Source organism: Oncorhynchus gorbuscha, linkage group LG08, assembly GCF_021184085.1.
Source record: "Oncorhynchus gorbuscha isolate QuinsamMale2020 ecotype Even-year linkage group LG08, OgorEven_v1.0, whole genome shotgun sequence".
Taxonomy (NCBI): Eukaryota; Metazoa; Chordata; class Actinopteri; order Salmoniformes; family Salmonidae; genus Oncorhynchus; species Oncorhynchus gorbuscha.
Genome location: NC_060180.1, coordinates 69,236,815 through 69,263,962, shown reverse-complemented (window position 1 = coordinate 69,263,962; position 27,148 = coordinate 69,236,815). Strand labels below are relative to the sequence as shown.

The 27,148-nt window shown below is 43.9% G+C and overlaps 1 protein-coding gene across 1 annotated transcript in view; it reads right to left on the bottom strand.

Moving 5' to 3' along the window:
• Positions 1 to 820: 820 nt before the first annotated feature.
• The window catches only part of cfap57 (cilia and flagella associated protein 57), a 38,200-nt gene continuing 11,872 nt past the window's right edge, over positions 821 to 27,148 (bottom strand). Inside the window, exons 12-23 of the mRNA XM_046360456.1 lie at positions 26,271 to 26,432; positions 25,299 to 25,454; positions 22,851 to 22,944; positions 20,090 to 20,280; positions 19,348 to 19,521; positions 15,704 to 15,862; positions 13,437 to 13,580; positions 9,556 to 9,672; positions 5,033 to 5,167; positions 2,972 to 3,115; positions 2,462 to 2,591; positions 821 to 1,657 (exon numbers count right to left, since the gene is read on the bottom strand). Coding sequence (XP_046216412.1) covers positions 1,479 to 1,657; positions 2,462 to 2,591; positions 2,972 to 3,115; positions 5,033 to 5,167; positions 9,556 to 9,672; positions 13,437 to 13,580; positions 15,704 to 15,862; positions 19,348 to 19,521; positions 20,090 to 20,280; positions 22,851 to 22,944; positions 25,299 to 25,454; positions 26,271 to 26,432 — 1,785 coding nt within the window. The 3' untranslated portion in view covers positions 821 to 1,478. The remainder of the gene's footprint in view (positions 1,658 to 2,461; positions 2,592 to 2,971; positions 3,116 to 5,032; positions 5,168 to 9,555; positions 9,673 to 13,436; positions 13,581 to 15,703; positions 15,863 to 19,347; positions 19,522 to 20,089; positions 20,281 to 22,850; positions 22,945 to 25,298; positions 25,455 to 26,270; positions 26,433 to 27,148) is intronic.

Genomic DNA, 27,148 nt, shown 5'->3' with positions numbered 1-27,148 from the left:
GCTATCTGAGCAGCTAACCGATCGCTGCAGCTGTACATAATCTATTGGTATATAGCCCACCCATTTTCACCTACCTCATCCCCACAGTTTTTATTTATTTACTTTTCTGCTCTTTTGCACACCAATATCTCTACCTGTACATGATCATCTGATCATTTATCACTTCAGTGTTAATCTGCAATATTGTAATTATTCGCCTACCTCCTCATGCCTTTTGCACACATTGTATATAGACTCCCCTTTTTTTCTCTACTGTGTTATTGACTTGTTAATTGTTTACTCCATGTGTAACTCTGTGTTGTCTGTTCACACTGCTATGCTTTATCTTGGCCAGGTCGCAGTTGCAAATGAGAACCTGTTCTCAACTAGCCTACCTGGTTAAATAAAGGTTGAAATAAAAATAAAAAGGGGCAGAACAACAGATTTCCACTTTGTCAGCTTGGGGATTCAATCTTGCAACCTTGCGGTAACAAATCCAACTCTCTAACCACTAGGCTACCTACCTCTCTAACCACTAGGCTACCTACCTCTCTAACCACTAGGCTACCTACCTCTCTAACCACTAGGCTAACCACTAGGCTACCTACCTCTAACCACTAGGCTACCTACCTCTCTAACCACTAGGCTACCTACCTCTCTAACCACTAGGCTACCTACCTTCTCTAACCACTAGGCTACCTACCTCTCTAACCACTAGGCTACCTACCTCTCTAACCACTAGGCTACCTACCTCTCTAACCACTAGGCTACCTACCTCTCTAACCACTAGGCTACCTACATCTCCACATGATGTGTAATACATCCAAACACATATTTCAGGAACATTTTAAAATCTTTATTTACATCACACATAACACAAATAGCTTCTTATTGCCCGACTATATAATATAAATACACTCTGCTCGTATTTGACTGTTGAAATGGTGTTTTCAATGCTTCACTCAGTGTGACTATGTGATAGATATTGTGGGCAGACACCTGATCAATCCTTGGCCCTGTGTTTCTGCAGGTGGCTTCTAGCTTGGTCCCAGATCAGTTTGTGCTGCATAACCAACTCCTATGATCGTTGTCATGCAAATCAGCACAAACAGATCTGGGACCAGGCTAGATGCCCTCAGCTCGACTACCTCCATGTATAATCAGTACATGTATCTCTACATGTATGTAGTTCATTGGGTATATACCACATCTACTGCTCATGTCCACCAATGTCCGGTTCATTCCATTAAAACGGAGTTCCGTCAGGATCCTAATCAGACCTGGGTTCAAACAGTATTTATTTTCGCTCAGCGTTTGATTGAGCCAACCAGGAATGCTGGATTTGCACGTTTATGGTCTGTTCTACTTACTCCATTGTGCCAGGCAAGCTCAATCAAACTCTGCTAAATGATTTTAAAGAAAAACAATAACTTTTAACCAATAACTCTTAACTCGTGTAACCATCACAACCCCTCTCCCCCTCCTCTCCTCCCCCAGGATCAAGTGGTGAGTACAGGCAGCTTGGTGCTGCTAGAGGGGGGTATTAGGGAGTGGCTCTGGCCCTGCATCTGCATCTTCAGCCTCTGGATCTCCACGCGCTGCAGCTGGATGATACGCTCCGCTTCCTCCTCGAAATTCAGCCTCGCCACTAAACCCCTCCCCTCCACAGAGGTCAGCGCTATGGGGATACAGAGGTCAGAGGTCAGTGCTATGGGATATAGAGGTCAGCGCTATAGGGATACAGAGGTCAGAGGTCAGTGCTATAGGGATACAGAGGTCAGAGGTCAGTGCTATAGGGATACAGAGGTCAGCGCTATAGGGATACAGAGGTCAGTGCTATGGGATACAGAGGTCAGCGCTATAGGGATACAGAGGTCAGTGCTATGGGATACAGAGGTCAGTGCTATGGGGACACAAAGGTCAGAGGTCAGTGCTATGGGATACAGAGGTCAGCGCTATAGGGATACAGAGGTCAGAGGTCAGAGCTATGGGATACAGAGGTCAGTGCTATGGGATACAGAGGTCAGTGCTATGGGATACAGAGGTCAGTGCTATGGGATACAGAGGTCAGCGCTATAGGGATACAGAGGTCAGAGGTTTACACTACGGTGATGCAGAGTGGTCAAGAGGGTCATATTATGCTTTTTCTTGCATTAATGTTAATTTATTATTATTTTTTTTTTCATTTTAGAATGCATGGGAAGTTGTTCCATCACTACATAGAAACAAGAACGAGTTCAAAACTATTGAAGATGAACAGGGGACTAATTTACTAGCTAGGCGTTTGCACCAAAGTTTGCAGAATGTTTTTTCCAAAAAGGATTCCATTATTGAAGACAGAACAAAAAGGTCAAATAAAGGTCAGAAGTGTGAACGCAGGATGAACCGATAAAACAAGTAGAAACAGATCCACTCTCAGGTCAAACTGTTATCTGGGTTATAGGGAATATCAGATATTGTTAGTGTGTGAGGGTCCAGTCACCAGTGAGGTCTGAGGAGCTCAGTTTCTTTTTGCTGATGCTTGATTGGCTCTTATTGTCGTGGACCTGAGTCCTCACCAGACGCAGCTCCCGCCTCAGATCATTGATCTCCTTTATCAGAGACACGTTCTCCTGGAAAAGAGACATGAAACTGAACATCGGTGCTAAACTGAAATTAGGATTTTGAAATATCATTTAATTAATGGAATAAACCACACTATATATCATGGAAGGTAAATTCCCAGCTCTCAAAATTGGGTTGTAGACATCATCTTTTTCTGGTTGAAAAGTCATGTTCAGCAGGGGGGAAACGTTTTTAACTGGGTAGGTACAACCTGAATTTATCCAATAAGAACAGATTTTCATTTTCGGTTACAAAATGTTTTGCTACAGTGTGCTCTACTGAACACAACCTTGGTTTTTCACGTTGAAGCATTGTCTTCACAGGCTTTTCTCAACCCATTTTGCCCACGGGGCTTCGTTTGGTGTTAGCGAGCGTCTCTCCCTCCCACCTTCATGATCTTAACGTTTTCTGTCCGGTGGACCTCTGTGTCTTTGGCCAGCTTCCTCTTCAGAGACGCCACGTTCCTCTCCAGGTGTTCCCTCTGACGACTGTACTCCCTCTGGATGTCTGCGTCCACACCCACTATGTCCACCTCAACACACACATTACACACACATTACACACACATTACACCCACTATGTCCACCTCAACACACACATTACACACACATTACACCCACTATGTCCACCTCAACACACACATTACACACACATTACACCCACTATGTCCACCTCAACACACACATTACACACACATTACACCCACTATGTCCACCTCAACACACACATTACACCCACTATGTCCACCTCAACACACACATTACACCCACTATGTCCACCTCAACACACACATTACACACACATTACACACACTACACACATTACACACATATTACACACACATTACACCCACTATGTCCACCTCAACACACACATTACACACATTACACCCACTATGTCCACCTCAACACACACATTACACACATTACACCCACTATGTCCACCTCAACACACACATTACACCCACATGTCCACCTCAACACACACATTACACCCACTATGTCCACCTCAACACACACATTACACACACATTTACACACATTACACACCACTATGTCCACCTCAACACACACATTACACACATTACACCCACTATGTCCACCTCAACACACACATTACACCCACTATGTCCACCTCAACACACACATTACACACACATTACACCCACTATGTCCACCTCAACACACACATTACACCCACTATGTCCACCTCAACACACACATTACACACATTACACCCACTATGTCCACCTCAACACACACATTACACACATTACACCCACTATGTCCACCTCAACACACACATTACACACATTACACCCACTATGTCCACCTCAACACACACATTACACCCACTATGTCCACCTCAACACACACATTACACCCACTATGTCCACCTCAACACACACATTACACATTACACACACATTACACACATTACACACATTACACACACATTACACCCGCTATGTCCACCTCAACACACACATTACACACATTACACCCACTATGTCCACCTCAACACACACATTACACCCACTATGTCCACCTCAACACACACATTACACACACATTACACCCACTATGTCCACCTCAACACACACATTACACCCACTATGTCCACCTCAACACACACATTACACACATATTACACACACTATGTCCACCTCAACACACACATTACACACACATTACACACATTACACACATTACACACACATGACACACACATTACACACATATTACACACACACACACATTACACACACACACATTACACACACACACATTACACACACAACACACACATTACACACACAACACACACATTACACACACAACACACACATTACACACACATTACACACACACATTACAGACACAACACACACACACACATTACACACACATTACAGACACAACACACACATTACACACACACATTACACACACACATTACATACACACATTACGCACACACACATTAGACACACATTAGACACACACACATTACAGACACACAATACACACACACACACACACATTACAGACACACACACATTACAGACACACACACATTACACACATTACACACACACATTACACACACACATTACATACACACATATTCATTTTACTAGCATGTGTGTATTTGTGTTTCCTGAATATTTATTCCGGATGCTAACTGGTAATTCATTCCCTTAAAGTGGTAATTTATCAAAAACATTTTAGAAATGCATCCAACTAATCTGTGTTAAGTGTGTGTCTGTGAGCCAGCATGCAGAGCAGCACTTGAGTGTGTGTGTGTGTGTGTGTGTGTGTGTGTGTGTGTGTGTGTGTGTGTGTGTGTGTGTGTGTGTGTGTGTGTGTGTGTGTGTGTGTGTGTGTGTGTGTGTGTGTGTGTGTGTGTGTGTGTGTGTGTGTGTGTGTGTGTGTGTGTGTAATCTCACCACATCACTCTGCTGGACGTAGTGGTCATAGAGCTCTCTGATACTATCCTTTAACCTCTTAGGCTCCTGGATGAAGCCTACACAGTTATGGAGGTCTGTCTTGAACCTGCGTACCAGGGCCTCCACGTCCCTCACCTGGGTGAAGAGAGCAAGAATACACCATGACAGTTTCTGGAATTAACAGACAGATATATTCATATACTTTGTTTATGTACAGCATCAAATCAAAATCAAAAAGTTAATTGTCACATACACGTGTTTAACAGATGTTACTGCGGGGGTGTAGCAAAATGCTTGTGTTTCTAGCTCCAACAGTGCAAGTTCATTTTATCTTTATTTAACTAGGCAAGTCAGTTAAGAACAAATTCTTATTTTCAATGACGGCCAAGGAACAGTGGGTTAACTACCTGTTCAGGGGCAGAACGACAGATTTGTACCTTGTCAGCTCGGGGATATGAACTTGCAACTTTTCGGTTAATAGTCCAACGCTCTAACCAATATATCCACTGCCGCCCCGTAATAAGTAATATCTAACAATTTCACAACAACACATAAATCTAAAGTAAAGGAAGGAATTAACAATATATATAAATATATGGACGAGCAATGCCAGAGCCGCATAGACTAAGATACAGTAGAATAGAATACAGTACATACATATGAGATGAGTATTGCAAAATATGTAAACATTGGGCTATGTATTTGAACTAGGCCTATATACTCGAACTCAGCAGTTTCCAACCTTTTCCAGCATGAGAACTACTTTTTAAATTTTTTTATGAAACTTTGCGAGCTACTATTTTTTTTAATGCTTTCAAATAGGCACATAATTTCCTTACCTACCCTGCAACTCTTCCCCAGGACCTTGGTGTACATATACAGTTGAAGTCGGAAGTTTACATACACCTCAGCCAAATACATTTAAACTGAGTTTTTCACAATTCCTGACACTTAATCCTAGTAAAAATTCCCTGTCAGTTAGGATCACCACTTTATTTTAAGAATGTGAAATGTCAGAATAATAGTAGAGAGAATTATTTATTTCAGCTTTCATCACATTCCCAGTGATGGGAATGGGGCCTGTGTCACGACTTCTACCGAAGTCGTTGCCTCTCCTTGTTCAGGCGGTGCTCGGCGTTCGACGTCACCGGTCTTCTAGCCATCATTGATCCATTTTTCATTTTCCATTGGTTTTGTCTCGTCTTCCCACACACCTGTTTTCAATCCCACTCATTACCTGTTGTGTATTTAACCCTCTGTTTCCCCTCATGTCTTTGTCAGAGATTGTTTATTGTCAGTGTAGTGTTGTTTGTTGTATAGGTGCGCGACGGGTCTTCGTACCCATATTTGTTTATGTTCTTTTCCTGTTTAGTGTTATGGAGCATGTTACTAGGACATTATTAAAAGACTCCATTTTACACTCCGTTTGACTCTCCTGCGCCTGACTTCCCTGCCACCTATACACATATGCCTGACAGCCTGTCATGCCAAACGTTTCGGGTAGCCTTCCACAAGCTTCCCACAATAAGTTGGGTAAATTTTGGCCCATTCCTCCTGACAGAGCTGGTGTAACTGAGTCAGGTTTGTAGGCCTCCTTGCTCGCACACACTTTTTCAGTTATGCCCACACATTTTCAATAGGATTGAGGTCAGGGCTTTGTGATGGCCGGCCACTCCAATACCTTGACTTTGTTGTCCTTAAACCATTTTGCCACAACTTTGGAAGTATGCTTGGGGTCATTGTCCATTTGGAAGACCCATTTGCGAGCAAACTTTAACTTCCTGACTGATGTCTTGAGATGTTGCTTCAATATATCCACTTAATTGTCCACCCTCATGATGCCATCTATTTTGTGAAGTGCACCAGTCCCTCCTGCAGCAAAGCACCCCCACAACATGATACTGCCACCCCCATGCTTCACGGTGTTTTTCGTTTTTCGGCTTGCAATCCTCCCCTTTTTTCCTCCAAACATAACGATGGTCATTATGGCCAAACAGTTCTATTTTTGTTTCATCAGACCAGAGGACATTCCTCCAAAAAGTATGATCTTTGTCTCCATGTGCAGTTGCAAACCGTAGTCTGGCTTTTTTATGGCAGTTTTGGAGCAGTGGCTTCTTCCTTGCTGAGCGGCCTTTTAGGTTATGCAGATATAGGACTCATTTGACTGTGGATAAACATACTTTTGTAACTGTTTCCTCCAGCATCTTCACATGCTGTTCACATCCCAGATTCTGTTGTTCTGGGATTGATTTGCACTTTTCGCACCAAAGTACGTTCAAAGTACGTCATACCGCTCATACCTGAGCGTCATACCTGCGTGGTCCCATGGTGTTTGTACTTGAATACTATTGTTTGTACAGATGAACGTTGTGCCTTCAGGCATTTGGAAATTGCTCCCAAGGATGAACCAGACTTGTGGAGGTCCACAAATTTTTTCTGAAGTCTTGGTTAATTTCTTTTGATTTTCCCCATGATGTCAAGCAAAGAGGAACTGAGTTTGAATGTAGGCCTTGAAATACATCAACAGGTATACCTCTAATTGACTCAAATGGTGTCAATTAGCCTATCAGAAGCTTTTAAAGCCATGACATCATTTTCTAGAAGGCACAGTCAACTTAGTGCATGTAAACTTCTGACCAACTGGAATTTTGTTACAGTGAATTATAAGTGAAATAATCTGTCTGTAAACAATTGTTGGAAAAATGACTTGTGTCATACACAAAGTAGATGTCCTAACAGACTTGCCAAGACTATAGTTTGTTAACAAGAAATTTGTGGAGTGGTTGAAAAACTAGTTTTAATGACTCCAACATAAGTGTATGTAAACTAGTTTTAATGACTCCAATCTAAGTGTATGTAAACTAGTTTTAATGACTCCAACATAAGTGGATGTAAACTAGTTTTAATGACTCCAATCTAAGTGTATGTAAACTAACTTGAATGACTCCAACCTAAGTGGATGTAAACTAGTTTTAATGACTCCAACCTAAGTGTATGTAAACTAGTTTTAATGACTCCAACCTAAGTGGATGTAAACTAGTTTTAATGACTCCAACATAAGTGTATGTAAACTAGTTTTAATGACTCCAACCTAAGTGTTTGTAAACTAGTTTTAATGACTCCAACCTAAGTGTATGTAAACTAGTTTTAATGACTCCAACCTAAGTGGATGTAAACTAGTTTTAATGACTCCAACCTAAGTGTATGTAAACTAGTTTTAATGACTCCAACATAAGTGTTTGTAAACTTACGACTTCAACTGTATGCATTGTCTGTCAATATACCTGGTAATATAATGGTTAATAAACAGTATCTGGCATTACAGTCCCCATAAAACTATCTTTTCTATTTTTCTGAATATCTGTTTTATTTGTCCTGGTTTGGGATTTTTTTACTCTCAATATTAAAAATGTTAATTGAAGAAATAATTTTAAAAACGAAAATGGATGTTCTGAGTCCATGTCGACGCTTAAATCACATCAGAAGACAATCTTGTTGGGTCTAAAAAAATATAGAATTTAGATTTTTGAGTGTAATTCCCCTTTAATTGCGCATCTAGCGAGAGAGGAACGTGTCGGTCTAGCGATGTTTCTGCTGTTAGGCATACTGCTGCAACACATGTCATGGCAGAGTTAGCAAATCAATTGCCATCCAAATTATACAAATAATGATGATTTATTTCTGTCAGGTTAGTCTACTTTGCAGTGCACATTTAGCTGAGTAGGATTTTGTAGCTTTTCTATCGACAAACAAGACACTGGTTATCATTAGCATCACTAACTGGCTACATAAGGCCTGACGCACGCATCAAACACTGACAGACGGCAATATTGCTGTAAATTAATAGGCAGATATTGTGTTACATGTCTAACCAAGAGTGGGATAATGTCAACGTGGCTTCGATTGGATAGTAGTAGTGGGAGTTTTGTGTTTATGACAGTTTGTAATTGTTCCCGAGTGACGCAGAGGTCTAAGGCCCTGCATCTCAGTGCTAGACGTGTCACTACAGACCCTGGTTCGATCCCAGGCTGTATCACAACCGGCCGTGATTGGGAGTCACATTGGGCGGTGCACAATTGTCCCAACGCCGTCCGGGTTAAGGTTTGCCGGGGGTAGGCTGTCATTGTAAACAAGAATGTGTTCTTTAACTGACTTGCCAAGTTAAAGAAAATGTTAAATAATTACAGAACACATGAAAAAACGGATGTACTTTGACATTGGTGGGCTGGTAGCTGGCGACCTGTCGGAGACGCCCTGCTCTAACTATATCTTCCATTAAACCTCATGATAGTATACAGTACATAGCAGTTAAAGACATGCATTGTGTATAAGTGCATGTGACATAGGGACCAGAATAGGTATTCCCTTTCCATGTCTTTAAGATTCTCTACTATGTAGTGTTTTCATGAGGTGAATATTTAGCATGAGCCTTCTCTCGCTCTGCCCATAGTCCCCCCCCAAAACCTCTCCAATTCTCATCCATTCTCATGCAAAGCAGACAGGCGTCCTCCAGCCTCTCTCACCCTCTGCGTCTCCTTGTGCATCTCATTATCGGTGGCTTTCAGTTTGAGTTTCAGCTCAGTGATGTTCAGCTCCAGCTGAGTGTTTCTCTTGTGGACCTGGTCCAGCTCGCCCTCCATCTAACAAAGAGAGCATCCATTGGCCAGTCAGTCAATCTCAATGAGACCTACAATACATACACTGAGTATACAAAACATGATTTAGGAACACCTCTTTCCATGGCACAGACTGACCAGGTGAATCCAGGTGAAAACTATGATCCTTTATTGATGTCACTTGTTAAATCCACTTCCAATCAGTGTAGATGAAGGGGAGGAGACATGTAGATGAAGGGGAGGAGACATGTAGATGAAGGGGAGGAGACATGTAGATGAAGGGGAGGAGACATGTAGATGAAGGGGAGGAGACAGGTTAAATAATATATTTTTAGACATGAGACAGCCTTAGGGTAGTGGGTTTTTAATGAGTGTAGGGTTAGTTCAACAGTTTCCTGTGTGTATTAAGATGGTCCACCACCCAAAGGACATCCAGCCAACTTGACACAACTGTAGGAAGCATTGGAGTCAACATGAGCCAGCATCCCTGTGGAACACTTACGACACCTTTTAGAGTCCATCTACTCTGGCTCTCCCTCCCTCCATCTGCTCTGGCTCTCCCTCCCTCCATCTACTCTGGCTCTCCCTCCCTCCATCTGCTCTGGCTCTCCCTCCCTCCATCTACTCTGGCTCTCCCTCTCCCTCCATCTACTCTGGCTCTCCCTCTCCCTCCATCTGCTCTGGCTCTCCCTCCATCTACTCTGGCTCTCCCTCCATATACTCTGGCTCTCCCTCCCTCCATCTACTCTGGCTCTCTCCCTCCATCTACTCTGGCTCTCCCTCTCCCTCCATCTACTCTGGCTCTCCCTCCATCTACTCTGGCTCTCCCTCCATATACTCTGGCTCTCCCTCTCCCTCCATCTACTCTGGCTCTCCCTCTCCCTCCATCTACTCTGGCTCTCCCTCCCTCCATATACTCTGGCTCTCCCTCTCCCTCCATCTACTCTGGCTCTCCCTCCATCTAATCTGGCTCTCCCTCCATCTACTCTGGCTCTCCCTCCATCTAATCTGGCTCTCCCTCCATCTACTCTGGCTCTCCCTCCATATACTCTGGCTCTCCCTCCATATACTCTGGCTCTCCCTCCATCTACTCTGGCTCTCCCTCCATCTAATCTGGCTCTCCCTCCATCTACTCTGGCTCTCCCTCCATCTACTCTGGCTCTCACTCTCCCTCCATCTACTCTGGCTCTCCCTCCATCTACTCTGGCTCTCCCTCTCCCTCCATCTACTCTGGCTCTCCCTCCATCTACTCTGGCTCTCCCTCTCCCTCCATCTGCTCTGGCTCTCCCTCCATCTACTCTGGCTCTCCCTCTCCCTCCATCTACTCTGGCTCTCCCTCCATCTACTCTGGCTCTCCCTCCATATACTCTGGCTCTCCCTCCATCTACTCTCCCTCTCCCTCCATCTACTCTGGCTCTCCCTCCCTCCATCTGCTCTGGCTCTCCCTCCATATACTCTGGCTCTCCCTCCCTCCATCTACTCTGGCTCTCTCTCCATCTACTCTGGCTCTCCCTCCCTCCATCTGCTCTGGCTCTCCCTCCATATACTCTGGCTCTCCCTCCCTCCATCTACTCTGGCTCTCTCTCCATCTACTCTGGCTCTCCCTCCCTCCATATACTCTGGCTCTCCCTCCATATACTCTGGCTCTCCCTCCCTCCATCTACTCTGGCTCTCCCTCCCTCCATCTACTCTGGCTCTCCCTGCCTCCATCTACTCTGGCTCTCCTTCCATCTGCTCTGGCTCTCCCTCCATCTACTCTGGCTCTCCCTCCCTCCATCTACTCTGGCTCTCCCTCCCTCCATCTACTCTGGCTCTCCCTCCCTCCATCTACTCTGGCTCTCCCTCCCTCCATCTACTCTGGCTCTCTCTCCATCTACTCTGGCTCTCTCTCCATCTACTCTGGCTCTCTCTCCATCTACTCTGGCTCTCCCTCCCTCCATCTACTCTGGCTCTCCCTCTCCCTCCCTCCATCTGCTCTGGCTCTCCCTCCATCTACTCTGGCTCTCCCTCTCCCTCCATCTACTCTGGCTCTCCCTCCCTCCATCTACCAACGGAGAAGGTAACACTATACTTAAAGCCTACAGGTATACTGCAATGAAGAGAGCACCGGGTACTCAACCTCAATGAACTCACAGTGTAGGCTATTGCAGTTTGCTGCAGCATCATATTCATGTCCACCTACATCTTACATGCATCCTCATGTGTTGACTGGAGGGCTACAGAGAGGGGTCAATGGAGGGCAGAGAGAAGGGTCAATGGAGGGCAGAGAGAGGGGTCAATGCAGGGCAGAGAGAGGGGTCAATGGAGGGCAGAGAGAGGGGTCAATGCAGGGCAGAGAGAGGGGTCAATGGAGGGCAGAGAGAGGGGTCAATGGAGGGCAGAGAGAGGGGTCAATGGAGGGCAGAGAGAGGGGTCAATGGAGGGCAGAGAGAAGGGTCAATGGAGGGCAGAGAGAGGGTTCAATGGAGGGCAGAGAGAAGGGTCAATGGAGGGCAGAGAGAGGGGTCAATACAGGGTTAGAGAGAGGGTTCAATACAGGGTTAGAGAGAGGGGTCAATGGAGGGTTAGAGAAGGGGGTCAATGGAGGGCAGAGAGAGGGGTCAATACAGGGTTAGAGAGAGGGGTCAATGGAGGGCAGAGAGAGGGGTCAATACAGGGTTAGAGAGAGGGGTCAATGGAGGGCAGAGAGAGGGGTCAATACAGGGTTAGAGAGAGGGGTCAATGGAGGGCAGAGAGAGGGGTCAATACAGGGTTAGAGAGAGGGGTCAATACAGGGTTAGAGAGAGGGGTCAATACAGGGTTAGAGAGAGGGGTCAATGGAGGGCAGAGAGAAGGGTCAATGGAGGGCAGAGAGAAGGGTCAATGAAGGGCAGAGAGAGGGGTCAATGGAGGGCAGAGAGAGTGGTCAATACAGGGTAAGAGAGGGGTCAATACAGGGTAAGAGAGGGGTCAATACAGGGTAAGAGAGGGGTCAATACAGGGTAAGAGAGGGGTCAATACAGGGTAAGAGAGGGGTCAATACAGGGTAAGAGAGGGGTCAATACAGGGGTCAATACAGGGTAAGAGGGGTCAATACATGGTAAGAGAGGGGTCAATACAGGGTAAGAGAGGGGTCAATACAGGGTAAGAGAGGGGTCAATACAGGGTAAGAGAGGGGTCAATACAGGGTAAGAGAGGGGTCAATACAGGGTAAGAGAGGGGTCAATACAGGGCTAGAGAGGGGTCAATACAGGGTAAGAGAGAGGTCAATACAGGGTAAGAGAGGGGTCAATACAGGGTAAGAGAGAGGTCAATACAGGGTAAGAGAGGGGTCAATACAGGCGACTGAGTGCTTTCGTGTGTAAATGCAACATGGCAAATGTACTGTATGTCATGGCATTTTGATCAGTTATATGAAACTGTGGATTTTTTTGTGGGCTTTTTCCCCCACATGTTAGATGTGCAAGTGCAATGAGTGAGAAAATGTAGCGGTCAATGCTGATGATTCAGGTGGGTAAAAACATGATGACATGAATGTCAGTAGTAGCATTTTGATCAGCAATAAGAATGTATGTATTTCAGATTTTTCTGCTGCTCACCTGTATGATCATATAATATTATACACCCTTTAGCAGACGCTTTTATTCAAAAAGACTTAGTCATGCCTGCATACGTTTTATGTACTGCTGGTTCCGGGAAATGAAGCCCCTATCTTGGCATGGCATGCGCCATGCTCTTCCAACTGAGATACAGAGGCGAGAGAGAGGGGTCACTGAGACCATCTAAAAACAGATCTAGCTGTCTCTGACCTCTTGAATCTGCTCCTTCATCTCCTTGATGTCGTTCTCTCTGGGCTCGATCTGTTTCTTCAGTTCTTTGATCTTGTAGTCCAGGACAAACTTGAACTTCTCCAGCTCCTGGTTCTTCTTCTTCAGGTCGTAGATTCTCTTCTCCTGCAAAAAGGAGGAGAGGAGTTTTGTTACCTCTTTTATAACCCAAAACATGTCTCTGTTGAACTAATAGCTACTGTGATAGTTTGTGACCTGTGGTAGTTCTGACATTTTGGTCCAAAATGAGTTCTTCACATAGAGTTGCTCTTCAGGCTGTCCTTTACATGTGAGACATGTGCGATTTTTTTTAAAGGACATTTACGATGAAAAACATGTAAAATCAGAAAAATCCATCTGCGCAAACACCTTTTAACTTGGTGCTATAAGGTCCTATCTGCAATCCAATCACACAACACTGGGTTGTCAATCAAAACAACTGTATGTAAGAAAATATACTAATTGAGTCATAAAGAGGAAGACATCACAAAACAGTTCCCAATACCCATTATCTCAGAACTATACAGTCTGCAAGGTAGAACCATATAGTCCCAGGTCCTTGATTATTTATATCATAGGTTCTGGTCCTCCTTAAAAAATGACTTTTTAAGATGACTGGCCATAACATAATGTAAGCTCTTTAAGGTAAAACAAAACTAATAAATACGAGTTCCTTAGATCATGTTTTTGTCTTGTTCTTTATCAATAGGAAAACCTCCTTGGAAGGAGTATTTTCACTAAAATTACAAACTTACCACATTTTATAGATGACCTTATGACTGAACCCAGAGAGGACCTTATGACTGAACCCAGAGAGGACCTTATGGCTGAACCCAGAGAGGACCGTATGACTGAACCCAGAGAGGACCTTATGGCTGAACCCAGAGAGGACCTTATGACTGAACCCAGAGAGGACCTTATGGCTGAACCCAGAGAGGACCTTATGACTGAACCCAGAGAGGACCTTATGACTGAACCCAGAGAGGACCTTATGGCTGAACCCAGAGAGGACCTTATGACTGAACCCAGAGAGGACCTTATGACTGAACCCAGAGAGGACCTTATGACTGAACCCAGAGAGGACCTTATGGCTGAACCCAGAGAGGACCTTATGGCTGAACCCAGATAGGAACCTTATGGCTGAACCCAGAGAGGACCTTATGGCTGAACCCAGAGAGGACCTTATGACTGAACCCAGAGAGGACCGTATGTCTGAACCCAGATAGAACCGTATGTCTGAACCCAGAGAGGACCTTATGTCTGAACCCAGAGAGGACCTTATGGCTGAACCCAGAGAGGACCTTATGGCTGAACCCAGATAGGACCTTATGGCTGAACCCAGAGAGGACCTTATGGCTGAACCCAGAGAGGACCGTATGTCTGAACCCAGATAGGACCTTATGGCTGAACCCAGAGAGGACCTTATGGCTGAACCCAGAGAGGACCTTATGGCTGAACGCAGATAGGGCCCTTATGGCTGAACCCAGATAGGACCTTATGGCTGAACCCAGAGAGGACCTTATGGCTGAACCCCGATAGGACCTTATGGCTGAACGCAGATAGGGCCCTTATGGCTGAACCACGATAGGACATTATGGCTGAACGCAAATAGGGCCTTATGGCTGAACCCAGAGAGGACCGTATGTCTGAACCCAGATAGAACCTTATGGCTGAACCCGGAGAGGACCTTATGGCTGAACCCAGATAGAACCTTATGGCTGAACCCAGATTGACATTTCATAGCCATAAGGTTCTATCTGCGATTGCACCCCCCCCTACTCTGCACTTTAGGTACCTTTAAGGACCTTACTGGGTTATGAAAGAATGATGTAGGACATATTCAGTTGTATCTAGGAAAGATGTTCCAGAAGAAGCTAACATAATCAGTGTCTCGTCTCCCTACCAATAACTAGTGCCAGAAGGTGGATCCAATACATATGAGGTCAATAGCCCCCTTATACAGAACATGTCCTACAGTAGTAGAACATGTCCTACAGTAGGTCATGTTTCTGTTAAAGAACACAAAACAACATTTCTTGTTACATTTCTTTCTCTCCGTCTCAGTCCCTTTTCTCTTGTTTGATGCCTAATGAACAGGACTCTGTGCATCCCACTTTCACTTGGATGGTCTCGTCTCTCTCCTGGATCTCCTTCTTCAGGCCCCCAATGTGCGTCTCCAACCCTCCCATAGCCTAGGTTCCTCCAGTACCTGTACCCACCCCATCCCCCTGCAGCCACCCACCACACACCTTATCCTGGATGGTCTCGTCCCTCTCTTGGATCTCTTTCTTCAGGCCCAGGATGTCCTTCTCCAGGGACTTGATTACCCCTCGTAGCTTCTGCTGCTCCACCCTCAGCTTCTCAATCTCCACGTTGCGGTCGTCTATATCCTTCTGCAGGCTGCTGAACTGTAACAGGAGAAGACAAAAAAGGGGAGAAGACAGAGAGGGGAGAAGACAGAGAGGGGAGAAGACAGAGAGGGGAGAAGACAGAGAGGGGGACCGGAGAGAGAAGACATGTTTAAAAGGTGTGAATGAGAAGTGGAGATTAAATAGATTATAGAATAACTATTTCATAGATATAATATATTGTAGCAGCCTATACTGTATGTGGAAGCTATAGCATACTGTATGTGGAAGCTATAGCATACTGTATGTGGAAGCTATAGCATACTGTATGTGGAAGCTATAGGATACTGTATGTGGAAGCTATAGGATACTGTATGTGGAAGCTATAGGATACTGTATGTGGAAGCTATAGCATACTGTATGTGGAAGCTATAACATAGTGTATGTGAAAGATATAACATACTGTATGTGGAAGCTATAACATAGTGTATGTGGAAGCTATAGCATACTGTATGTGGAAGCTATAGCATTGTGTATGTGGAAGATATAACATACTGTATGTGGAAGCTATAACATAGTGTATGTGGAAGCTATAGCATACTGTATGTGGAAGCTATAGCATACTGTATGTGGAACATGTAGGATACTGTATGTGGAAGCTATAGGATACTGTATGTGGAAGCTATAGGATACTGTATGTGGAAGCTATAGCATACTGTATGTGGAAGCTATAACATAGTGTATGTGAAAGATATAACATACTGTATGTGGAAGCTATAACATAGTGTATGTGGAAGCTATAGCATACTGTATGTGGAAGCTATAGCATTGTGTATGTGGAAGATATAACATACTGTATGTGGAAGCTATAACATAGTGTATGTGGAAGCTATAGCATACTGTATGTGGAAGCTATAGCATACTGTATGTGGAACATGTAGGATACTGTATGTGGAAGCTATAGAATACTGTATGTGGAAGCTATAGCATACTGTATGTGGAAGCTATAGCATACTGTATGTGGAAGTTATAGAATACTGCATGTGGAAGCTATAGCATACTGTATGTGGAAGTTAAAGCATACTGTATGTGGAAGCTATGGCATACTGTATGTGGAAGCTATAGGATACTGTATGTGGAAGCTATAGCATACTGTATGTGGAAGTTATAGCATACTGTATGTGGAAGCTATAGCATACTGTATGTGGAAGCTATAGGATAATGTATGTGGAAGCTATAGCATACTGTATGTGGAAGTTATAGCATACTGTATGTGGAAGCTATAGGATACTGTATGTGGAAGCTATAGGATACTGTATGTGGAAGCTATAACATACTGTATGTGGAAGCTATAGCATACTGTATGTGGAAGCTATAGCATTGTGTATGTGGAAGCTATAGGATACTGTATGTGGAAGCTATAGCATACTGTATGTGGAAGTTATAGCATACTGTATGTGGAAGCTATGGCATACTGTATGTGGAAGCTATAGGATACTGTATGTGGAAGCTATAGCATACTGTATGTGGAAGCTATAACATAGCGTATGTGAAAGATATAACATACTGTATGTGGAAGCTATAGGATACTGTATGTGGAAGCTATAGCATACTGTATGTGGAAGCTATAGCATACTGTATGTGGAAGCTATAGAATACTGTATGTGGAAGCTATAGCATACTGTATGTGGAAGTTATAGCATACTGTATGTGGAAGTTATAGCATACTGTATGTGGAAGCTATAGCATACTGTATGTGGAAGCTATAGGATACTGTATGTGGAAGCTATAGCATACTGTATGTGGAAGCTATAGCATACTGTATGTGGAAGCTATAGCATACTGTATGTGGAAGCTATAGGATAATGTATGTGGAAGCTATAGCATACTGTATGTGGAAGTTATAGCATACTGTATGTGGAAGCTATAGCATACTGTATGTGGAAGCTATAACATACTGTATGTGGAAACTATAGCATACTGTATGTGGAAGCTATAACATACTGTATGTGGAAGCTATAACATACTGTATGTGGAAGCTATAGCATACTGTATGTGAAATATATAACATACTGTATGTGGAAGCTATAGGATACTGTATGTGGAAGCTATAACATACTGTATGTGGAAGCTTAGCATACTGTATGTGGAAGCTATAGCATACTGTCTGTGGAGGCTATAACATACTGTATGTGGAAGCTATAGCATACTGTATATGGAAGCTATAGCATACTGTATGTGGAAGCTATAGCATACTGTATGTGGACGCTATAGCATACTGTATGTGGAAGCTATAGCATACTGTATGTGGAGGCTATAGCATACTGTATGTGGAAGCTATAGCATACTGTATGTGGAAGCTATAGCATACTGTATGTGGAAGCTATAACATACTGTATGTGGAAGCTATAACATACTGTATGTGGAAGCTATAACATACTGTATGTGGAAGCTATAGCATACTGTATGTGGAAGCTATAACATACTGTATGTGGAAGCTATAGCATACTGTATGTGAAATATATAACATACTGTATGTGGAAGCTATAGGATACTGTATGTGGAAGCTATAACATACTGTATGTGGAAGCTTAGCATACTGTATGTGGAAGCTATAGCATACTGTCTGTGGAGGCTATAACATACTGTATGTGGAAGCTATAGCATACTGTATGTGGAAGCTATAGCATACTGTATGTGGAAGCTATAGCATACTGTATGTGGACGCTATAGCATACTGTATGTGGAAGCTATAGCATACTGTATGTGGAGGCTATAGCATACTGTATGTGGAAGCTATAGCATACTGTATGTGGAAGCTATAGCATACTGTATGTGGAAGCTATAACATACTGTATGTGGAAGCTATAACATACTGTATGTGGAAGCTATAACATACTGTATGTGGAAGCTATAGCATACTGTATGTGGAAGCTATAACATACTGTATGTGGAGGCTATAACATACTGTATGTGGAAGCTATAACATACTGTATGTGGAAGCTATAACATACTGTATGTGGAAGCTATAACATACTGTATGTGGAAGCTATAACATACTGTATGTGGAAGCTATAGCATACTGTATGTGGAAGCTATAACATACTGTATGTGGAAGCTATAACATACTGTATGTGGAAGCTATAACATACTGTATGTGGAAGCTATAACATACTGTATGTGGAAGCTATAGCATACTGTATGTGGAAGCTATAACATACTGTATGTGGAGGCTATAACATACTGTATGTGGAAGCTATAACATACTGTATGTGGAAGCTATAACATACTGTATGTGGAAGCTATAACATACTGTATGTGGAAGCTATAGCATACTGTATGTGGAAGCTATAACATAGTGCATGTGAAAGAAAAAAAAGCATTGTATCATGGAATTAATTGTTTCAAAGAAATTTGAGGACTGGATATGAATAAGTCATTGTGTTCTGGTTTTCTGTGGTCTGGTTTTTACATGATGAGTGGATTAGGGTTATTATCCGAGTGGGGAACGTAAGAGTGAAGATAACTGTTTATTTTGTATTCACCTTTTTCCTCATGACGCCCGTCTCTCCCTTCAGGCGTAGGTTGATCTCTTTCTCTACCCGTAGCTTCCTCTCGTACTTGATGCGGATGTCCTGGATCTCCCGGTCTCCGTCCTCCTCCATCTGCTTCTTGGACTCCTCAAACTCCCTCATCTGCTGCCTGGACTCGTCCTGACACTGAGAGACACACACACACACACACACAATCAGAACTCAGATACACAAATATGATAAGCTTTAAAGAGGGGCTGAACTTGGCTTTTCCAATAAAAATTATGGTGATATCTTAAGTTAAAAAAAATATTAATAAATACAACCTTCCCATACACAGTTAAAAACTATTGACATTTTGCCATTAAGTAACATCATTAACAGACCAATATTTAAATATTTGTTTCCTTCATTAAGAAATGCAAGAAGCCACAAGCAAGAGCTGTTTTGCAGGTGTGATTTGACTTTGGTGTGTTAAATTCGCTACAGCCTACTGTTGTGTGTTCCTTTTAACCCGCCGTAGTTTAAATATCCAAACAATCACAGCATCAACCGCATGACGCAGCATGACAACGTGAATGTGATAGATCAAGAATTCCAAGCCCCAAGTTTCCTCTTTTCTAGAGTAGTATCTTTGATGACAGTTTGTGATGGAGCTTGGCCTCGTACAAGAGGGTGAGCTCCTCCAGGGTACATCCTAGCCCCATCCTCCCACCCCCAGACCCCCAGTCCCTACCCTGTACCCTTCCCTCACCTGGCCCAGCATGAGCATCTTCTCCTGGAGCTTGGCCTCATAGAAGAGGGTGAGCTCCTCCAGGGCGCGACCCTTGCTGTCCTCCATGGCCTGCAGCTGCCGCTCATAGCCCTCCTGCATGAGCTGCGACTTGAGCTGCAGCTCCTGGTACTTCTCGTACTCCAGCATCAGCTTCTGGTTACTAGTTGACTCTGGGGAATGACGAAGATGATGACATGGCGGCAGGTGTTAAGAGTGTTGAGGCCAGTAATCAAAAGGTTGCTAGATCGAATCCCCCGAGCTGCCATGGTAAACATCTGTCGTTCTGCCCCCTGAGAACAAGGCAGTTAACCCACTGTTCCTAGGCTGTCGTTGTAAATAAGAATTTTTCTTAACTGACTTGCCTAGTTAAATAAAAAATATATACAAAATGTTCCTCTAACAGATGCCTTTACCTTAAACAGTTTACACCGTACGGTGTGGCCCATGCAGGAATCAAACCCATGACTCGTGAAGGGTGTGCGTGTATGAGTGTGCAAATGTGGCAGTAAAATACGAGGCCCAGCAGGGTTATTGAATACAAAACTTGATCTGAATGTTCTGTTGTAAAGTATTAAGAGGTTACATTCATAAGGTTTCAGAATATTTTATTGATTCTTAAGACACATGCATTCACGTAATGGTTACGTGAATGCATGTAGAACAGGGCTCCGGGCAGCCGAGCGGAAATGGAGGAAAACTCGCCTCCCTGCGGACCTGGCATCCTTTCACTCCCTCCTCTCTACATTTTCCTCCTCTGTCTCTGCTGCTAAAGCCACTTTCTACCACTCTAAATTCCAAGCATCTGCCTCTAACCCTAGGAAGCTCTTTGCCACCTTCTCCTCCCTCCTGAATCCTCCTCCCCTCCCCCTCCTCCCTCTCTGCAGATGACTTCGTCAACCATTTTGAAAAGAAGGTCGACGACATCCGATCCTCGTTTGCTAAGTCAAACGACACCGCTGGTTCTGCTCACACTGCCCTACCCTGTGCTCTGACCTCTTTCTCCCCTCTCTCTCCAGATGAAATCTCGCGTCTCGTGACGGCCGGCCGCCCAACAACCTGCCCGCTTGACCCTATCCCCTCCTCTCTTCTCCAGACCATTTCCGGAGACCTTCTCCCTTACCTCACCTCGCTCATCAACTCATCGCTGACCGCTGGCTACGTCCCTTCCGTCTTCAAGAGAGCGAGAGTTGCACCCCTTCTGAAAAAACCTACACTCGATCCCTCCGATGTCAACAACTACAGACCAGTATCCCTTCTTTCTTTTCTCTCCAAAACTCTTGAACGTGCCGTCCTTGGCCAGCTCTCCCGCTATCTCTCTCAGAATGACCTTCTTGATCCAAATCAGTCAGGTTTCAAGACTAGTCATTCAACTGAGACTGCTCTTCTCTGTATCACGGAGGCGCTCCGCACTGCTAAAGCTAACTCTCTCTCCTCTGCTCTCATCCTTCTAGACCTATCGGCTGCCTTCGATACTGTGAACCATCAGATCCTCCTCTCCACCCTCTCCGAGTTGGGCATCTCCGGCGCGGCCCACGCTTGGATTGCGTCCTACCTGACAGGTCGCTCCTACCAGGTGGCGTGGCGAGAATCTGTCTCCTCACCACGCGCTCTCACCACTGGTGTCCCCCAGGGCTCTGTTCTAGGCCCTCTCCTATTCTCGCTATACACCAAGTCACTTGGCTCTGTCATAACCTCACATGGTCTCTCCTATCATTGCTATGCAGACGACACACAATTAATCTTCTCCTTTCCCCCTTCTGATGACCAGGTGGCGAATCGCATCTCTGCATGTCTGGCAGACATATCAGTGTGGATGACGGATCACCACCTCAAGCTGAACCTCGGCAAGACGGAGCTGCTCTTCCTCCCGGGAAGGACTGCCCGTTCCATGATCTCGCCATCACGGTTGACAACTCCATTGTGTCCTCCTCCCAGAGCGCTAAGAACCTTGGCGTGATCCTGGACAACACCCTGTCGTTCTCAACTAACATCAAGGCGGTGGCCCGTTCCTGTAGGTTCATGCTCTACAACATCCGCAGAGTACGACCCTGCCTCACACAGGAAGCGGCGCAGGTCCTAATCTAGGCACTTGTCAACTCCCGTCTGGATTACTGCAACTCGCTGTTGGCTGGGCTCCCTGCCTGTGCCATTAAACCCCTACAACTCATCCAGAACGCCGCAGCCCGTCTGGTGTTCAACCTTCCCAAGTTCTCTCACGTCACCCCGCTCCTCCACTCTCTCCACTGGCTTCCAGTTGAAGCTCGCATCCGCTACAAGACCATGGTGCTTGCCTACGGAGCTGTGAGGGGAACGGCACCTCAGTACCTCCAGGCTCTGATCAGGCCCTACACCCAAACAAGGGCACTGCGTTCATCCACCTCTGGCCTGCTCGCCTCCCTACCACTGTGGAAGTACAGTTCCCGCTCAGCCCAGTCAAAACTGTTCGCTGCTCTGGCCCCCCAATGGTGGAACAAACTCCCTCACGACGCCAGGACAGCGGAGTCAATCACCACCTTCCGGAGACACCTGAAACCCCACCTCTTTAAGGAATACCTAGGATAGGATAAAGTAATCCTTCTCACCCCCCCGCCCCTTAAAAGATTTAGATGCACTATTGTAAAGTGGCTGTTCCACTGGATGTCATAAGGTGAATGCACCAATTTGTAAGTCGCTCTGGATAAGAGCGTCTGCTAAATGACTTAAATGTAAATGTAAATGTAAAAATGTATTTCTCTCTTACCGAAATCCTGCTGCTCTCTGGAGTGTTTCTCCACGACCTCCCTCGTGACCTCCAGGTGGGACATTTCCTGCTTCTCTTTCTCCGTTTTCAGGACCTGCAACACAACAGATCAGCCCTGGGTTTAATTTCCTTCATCAATTAACGTTTGCTTTAGCCTGCCTTGTCATTTAAAAAATACTTTTTCTATTGATTCTGTTGAAACAGGGAAGCTCAGTCAAGCCCAGATAAGAGTATTCAGAATGATTTCAAATAGTATTTGAAGCCAGGCCTGAACTGAATAATGTATATACACATATAGGCTGTGAATATGCATGTCTATATCAGCACAACAGACGGACCACGACCCTGAATGAAGGGTTCTCTCAAAGGAAAATGTACTGAGTGTTGACATACAAACATCTGCACATTTGTCCCATACCAGGTGCTGCATTAGAGTAAACAGTAATGAATGTTTGTGAGAAGTAAGCAATAGTTGAGTGATTCTGCTTTTAGCAGGCTAGTTGAAGAACAAACATCTGTTTTACTATAGGAGATGTAGTCGGCACAAAGCGCTCGTCTAGCTTCTTCACTCATTGGAAAACAGATATTTGCTTTCCTATAAGAAAATCCTAAATTGGCATTAATACGTGTCACATATAAGTTTGCAAACATTGTAAAAAAAATGTTTTAATATGTATATATATATAAATATATATATATATGTATATCATTAGTAAAGCCGCATACAAACATGGTCTCTTTCTTGTTTTCTTGAGTAAGGTAGCTCCAAAATACAGGAGTTTCAGGCTAGCTCAGTGCTTTCTGTAATGGTGGGGCAAGCCAGCAGAAAATACGAAGCGTTGCACTGTGATTGGCTCAGTGTTCTGTCACTCATGGGGACACTACGTCACCGCCAAGTCTAAGGGTAAGACTTTAAAAATTCTAGCCTCTTGGGTGCTGCCATAGAGTTACATTAGAAGTGCCAATCCAAGAAGGCTCAAGATGTTTGGCCAAAGATACAATTACGTCAAATCATTTTATATGTACAGTAGTTTTGATTAGACTGATCATGTCAACATCATACTTTCAAAATCTTAGCAAGTAGTCATCATCATGAATCAAGTTGACAATCTACTGGCAAATCTTTTTTAATTCTTGTCATTGAAAATAAATAATGAAGAGAAATTATAGATGAAACGTATCGACGCTCATCGGCCATTGGACATAAACATTAAACAACAAGTTGGAAATTGGAAATTCAACAATGAGTGGTTTGGTAGGAATCAGTGGCTAACTGCAAGCATTGCAAAAAAATCATTAGCCTGCTATTCAGTGGAGTGGCTGTGTGGTCCCAAGTCACAGATTAAGGGTCTCTTTTCCTAGGGTCTCTTTTCCTGCGCCCAAAACAACTGTAAACTCGGAACTTCAAAATCTGGCTTTAGTGGGTTCAAGACAACTGGAAACTCAGGTAAAAACGAGCTACGACTAGGAAAATAAGTTTTTAACTTTCATCCGACTCGGAATTGTAAATCGGGAACTCAGGCATCTTTCAAGAGCTATGACCTGAAGATCACCGACGTCATCATGATTCAACCTTTTTTTTTCGGAGTTCCCGGTTGTCTTGAAAGCACCATAAATCCAGAGAATACCAGACTTTGATGACAAAATTTGCCAACGAAGGACCACCGCGTCACCTTCCTGTTCAAGTGAGCAGAGCACATCAAGGTGAGTCCAAAAATGTCCTGTATGCTGCTGCATAAATGATGCAATATTAGGGAGATATGTATACTGTAGCTAAGAAAGTAATACTAAGTGGGATGTTGTGTAGTAAGATGTTAGTAGCCCATGTGCCTCACCCTAATAATTTGGTCTATTTATCCCTCTTAATTTCACCTACTGTTCTGACTTGGTGGTGCACATGTAGCCTATAACCTGTTTTAGAGAAATGTAGTCATCGAATATTGTAAGAGCTTTTATTGTTTGCTTATATACCCACTTTATTTATCCTACGGTTCTGACTTGGTGTACAGGGTAGGGTGCACACTGTAAGAACAGACCATGTTCTGAATTCTGTCGCTGTACATTTCAAAAGTGCTGAACAAATAGTTATATTGACTACGTCCGTCCTAGCTCGCTCATTAATGTCTTAATCGAAATTACGGATTGCCTCTTATCCGCTTGTCGTCTCCTTATACCATAGTTTGTACATCTCAATTGTCAGTAGAAACCACATTGTTTAAGCAAGTAAGCCATATCAGCTATGTTTATTTAAATGAGGCTGAATGAACTGTTTCGCTGCCAGACAAGGCTCCGTTGATAGCCATGTGTAGCAGTGGTATAGTGCAATTAATGTATTGTTTAGTGTTATGTTGTGTAGTGGCTTTGTAGTGGCTTTGCTGGCATGCATCCCACATCTATTTTTTCCCCACCAAGGGGCATGCTAAAATACAAAATCGCCACTGGTTGTACCTGGTTTTTGGTCTTGAGGGACTCGATCTCTTGGACAAACTTCTCTGAGAGGTCCTTGATTTTCTCGTTGTAGTTCATGTCCTTCAGACGCAGCTGGTACTCATTTTCCATCTTCAGCTCCTCCACACGGGTCTTCAGCTCCATCATGATCTGGTTCTGTTACAATAGAATAAAGTACAATACAGTAGAATAGAACAGAGTAGAATAGAACAGAGTAGAGTAGAAAAGAACAGAACAAAGTAGAACAGAGTAGAGTAGAACAGAGTAGAGTGGAACAGAGTAGAATAGAGGAGAGGAGAATAGAAGAGAGTAGAAGAGAGTAGAATAGAACAGAACAGTAGAATAGAAGAGAGTAGAATAGAACAGTAGAATAGAACAGAAGAATAGAACAGTAGAATAGAATAGAACAGTAGAATAGAACAGAACAGTAGAATAGAAGAGAATAGAATAGAACAATAGAATAGAACAGAAGAATAGAACAGTAGAATAGAAGAGAGTAGAATAGAACAGTAGAATAGAATAGAACAGTAGAATAGAACAGAACAGTAGAATAGAAGAGAATAGAATAGAACAATAGAATAGAACAGAAGAATAGAACAGTAGAATAGAAGAGAGTAGAATAGAACAGTAGAATAGAACAGAAGAATAGAACAGTAGAATAGAAGTGAGTAGAATAGAACAGTAGAATAGAACAGTAGAATAGAACAGTAGAATAGAAGAGAGTAGAATAGAGGAGAATATAGTTTTTTGGGGGACAGAGAGGAAGGCAATGCATGATCAAGAACAACAACCTAGACTACGACCCAGTTATCCATTTACATGCACCTACTAGAGCCCTGGTACTCAAAGCATTAGTAGCAATGGGCAAACCAGAAGTAAATCAAAAGACATGCAAGTCTCTCATGTTTTAACTGTATTTTCTCTCTCCCGTATGTCGCCCTCTTTTTCTCCATAGTCCGTCATGGCCAGTACCTTCTCCTCCAGGTCTGACTTGGTGATGAGGATCTCCTCAGCGTAGGTGATGTCCTTGTCTCTCTTCAGGCCACGGCCCTCCTTGTCTATGATCTTCCAGATGAGCAGGCAGCAGTCCTCAGACACCGTCAGCAGGTACTGGTCGTCAAACGTGATCACCATCTGAGTGGGGACAGGGTAATAATAAGAACACCTTTTATTTAAGTGTTCTAGGTGGTACCTCCTTGTTTCATTCCATTATGAAACACTTTCTCCTTACTGAACAAGACCAACGTGATCATTATTTATATTTGTTCATTCAGTAGACTTTATTGTACAACGTACACGTAACTACCAAAATAAAGGAAACACCAACATAGTGTCTTAAGGTGTTGGGCCACCAGGAGCCGTCAGAACAGCTTCAATCCACCCTGGTATAGATCCACCCTGGTATAGATCCACCCTGGTATAGATCCACCCTGTATAGATCCACCCTGGTATAGATCCACCCTGGTATAGATCCACCCTGTATAGATCCACCCTGGTATAGATCCACCCTGGTATAGATCCACCCTAGTATAGATCCACCCTGGTATAGGTCCACCCTGGTATAGATCCACCCTGGTATAGATCCACCCTGGTATAGATCCACCCTGGTATAGATTCTACATGTGTCTGGAACTCTATTGGAGGGATGCGACACCTTTGTTCCACAAGACATTCCATCATTTGGTGTTTTATTGATGGTGGTGAAAAACGCTGTCTCAGACGCCGCCCCAGAATCTCCCGTAAAGTGTTCAATTGGGTGACTGAGACACACCCTTTAAACCCACTGTTCTCCTTTGAGACTCCTCTTTCAAAGTCACTGAGATCTCTTCTCCTAGCTTCTCCTGGCATTC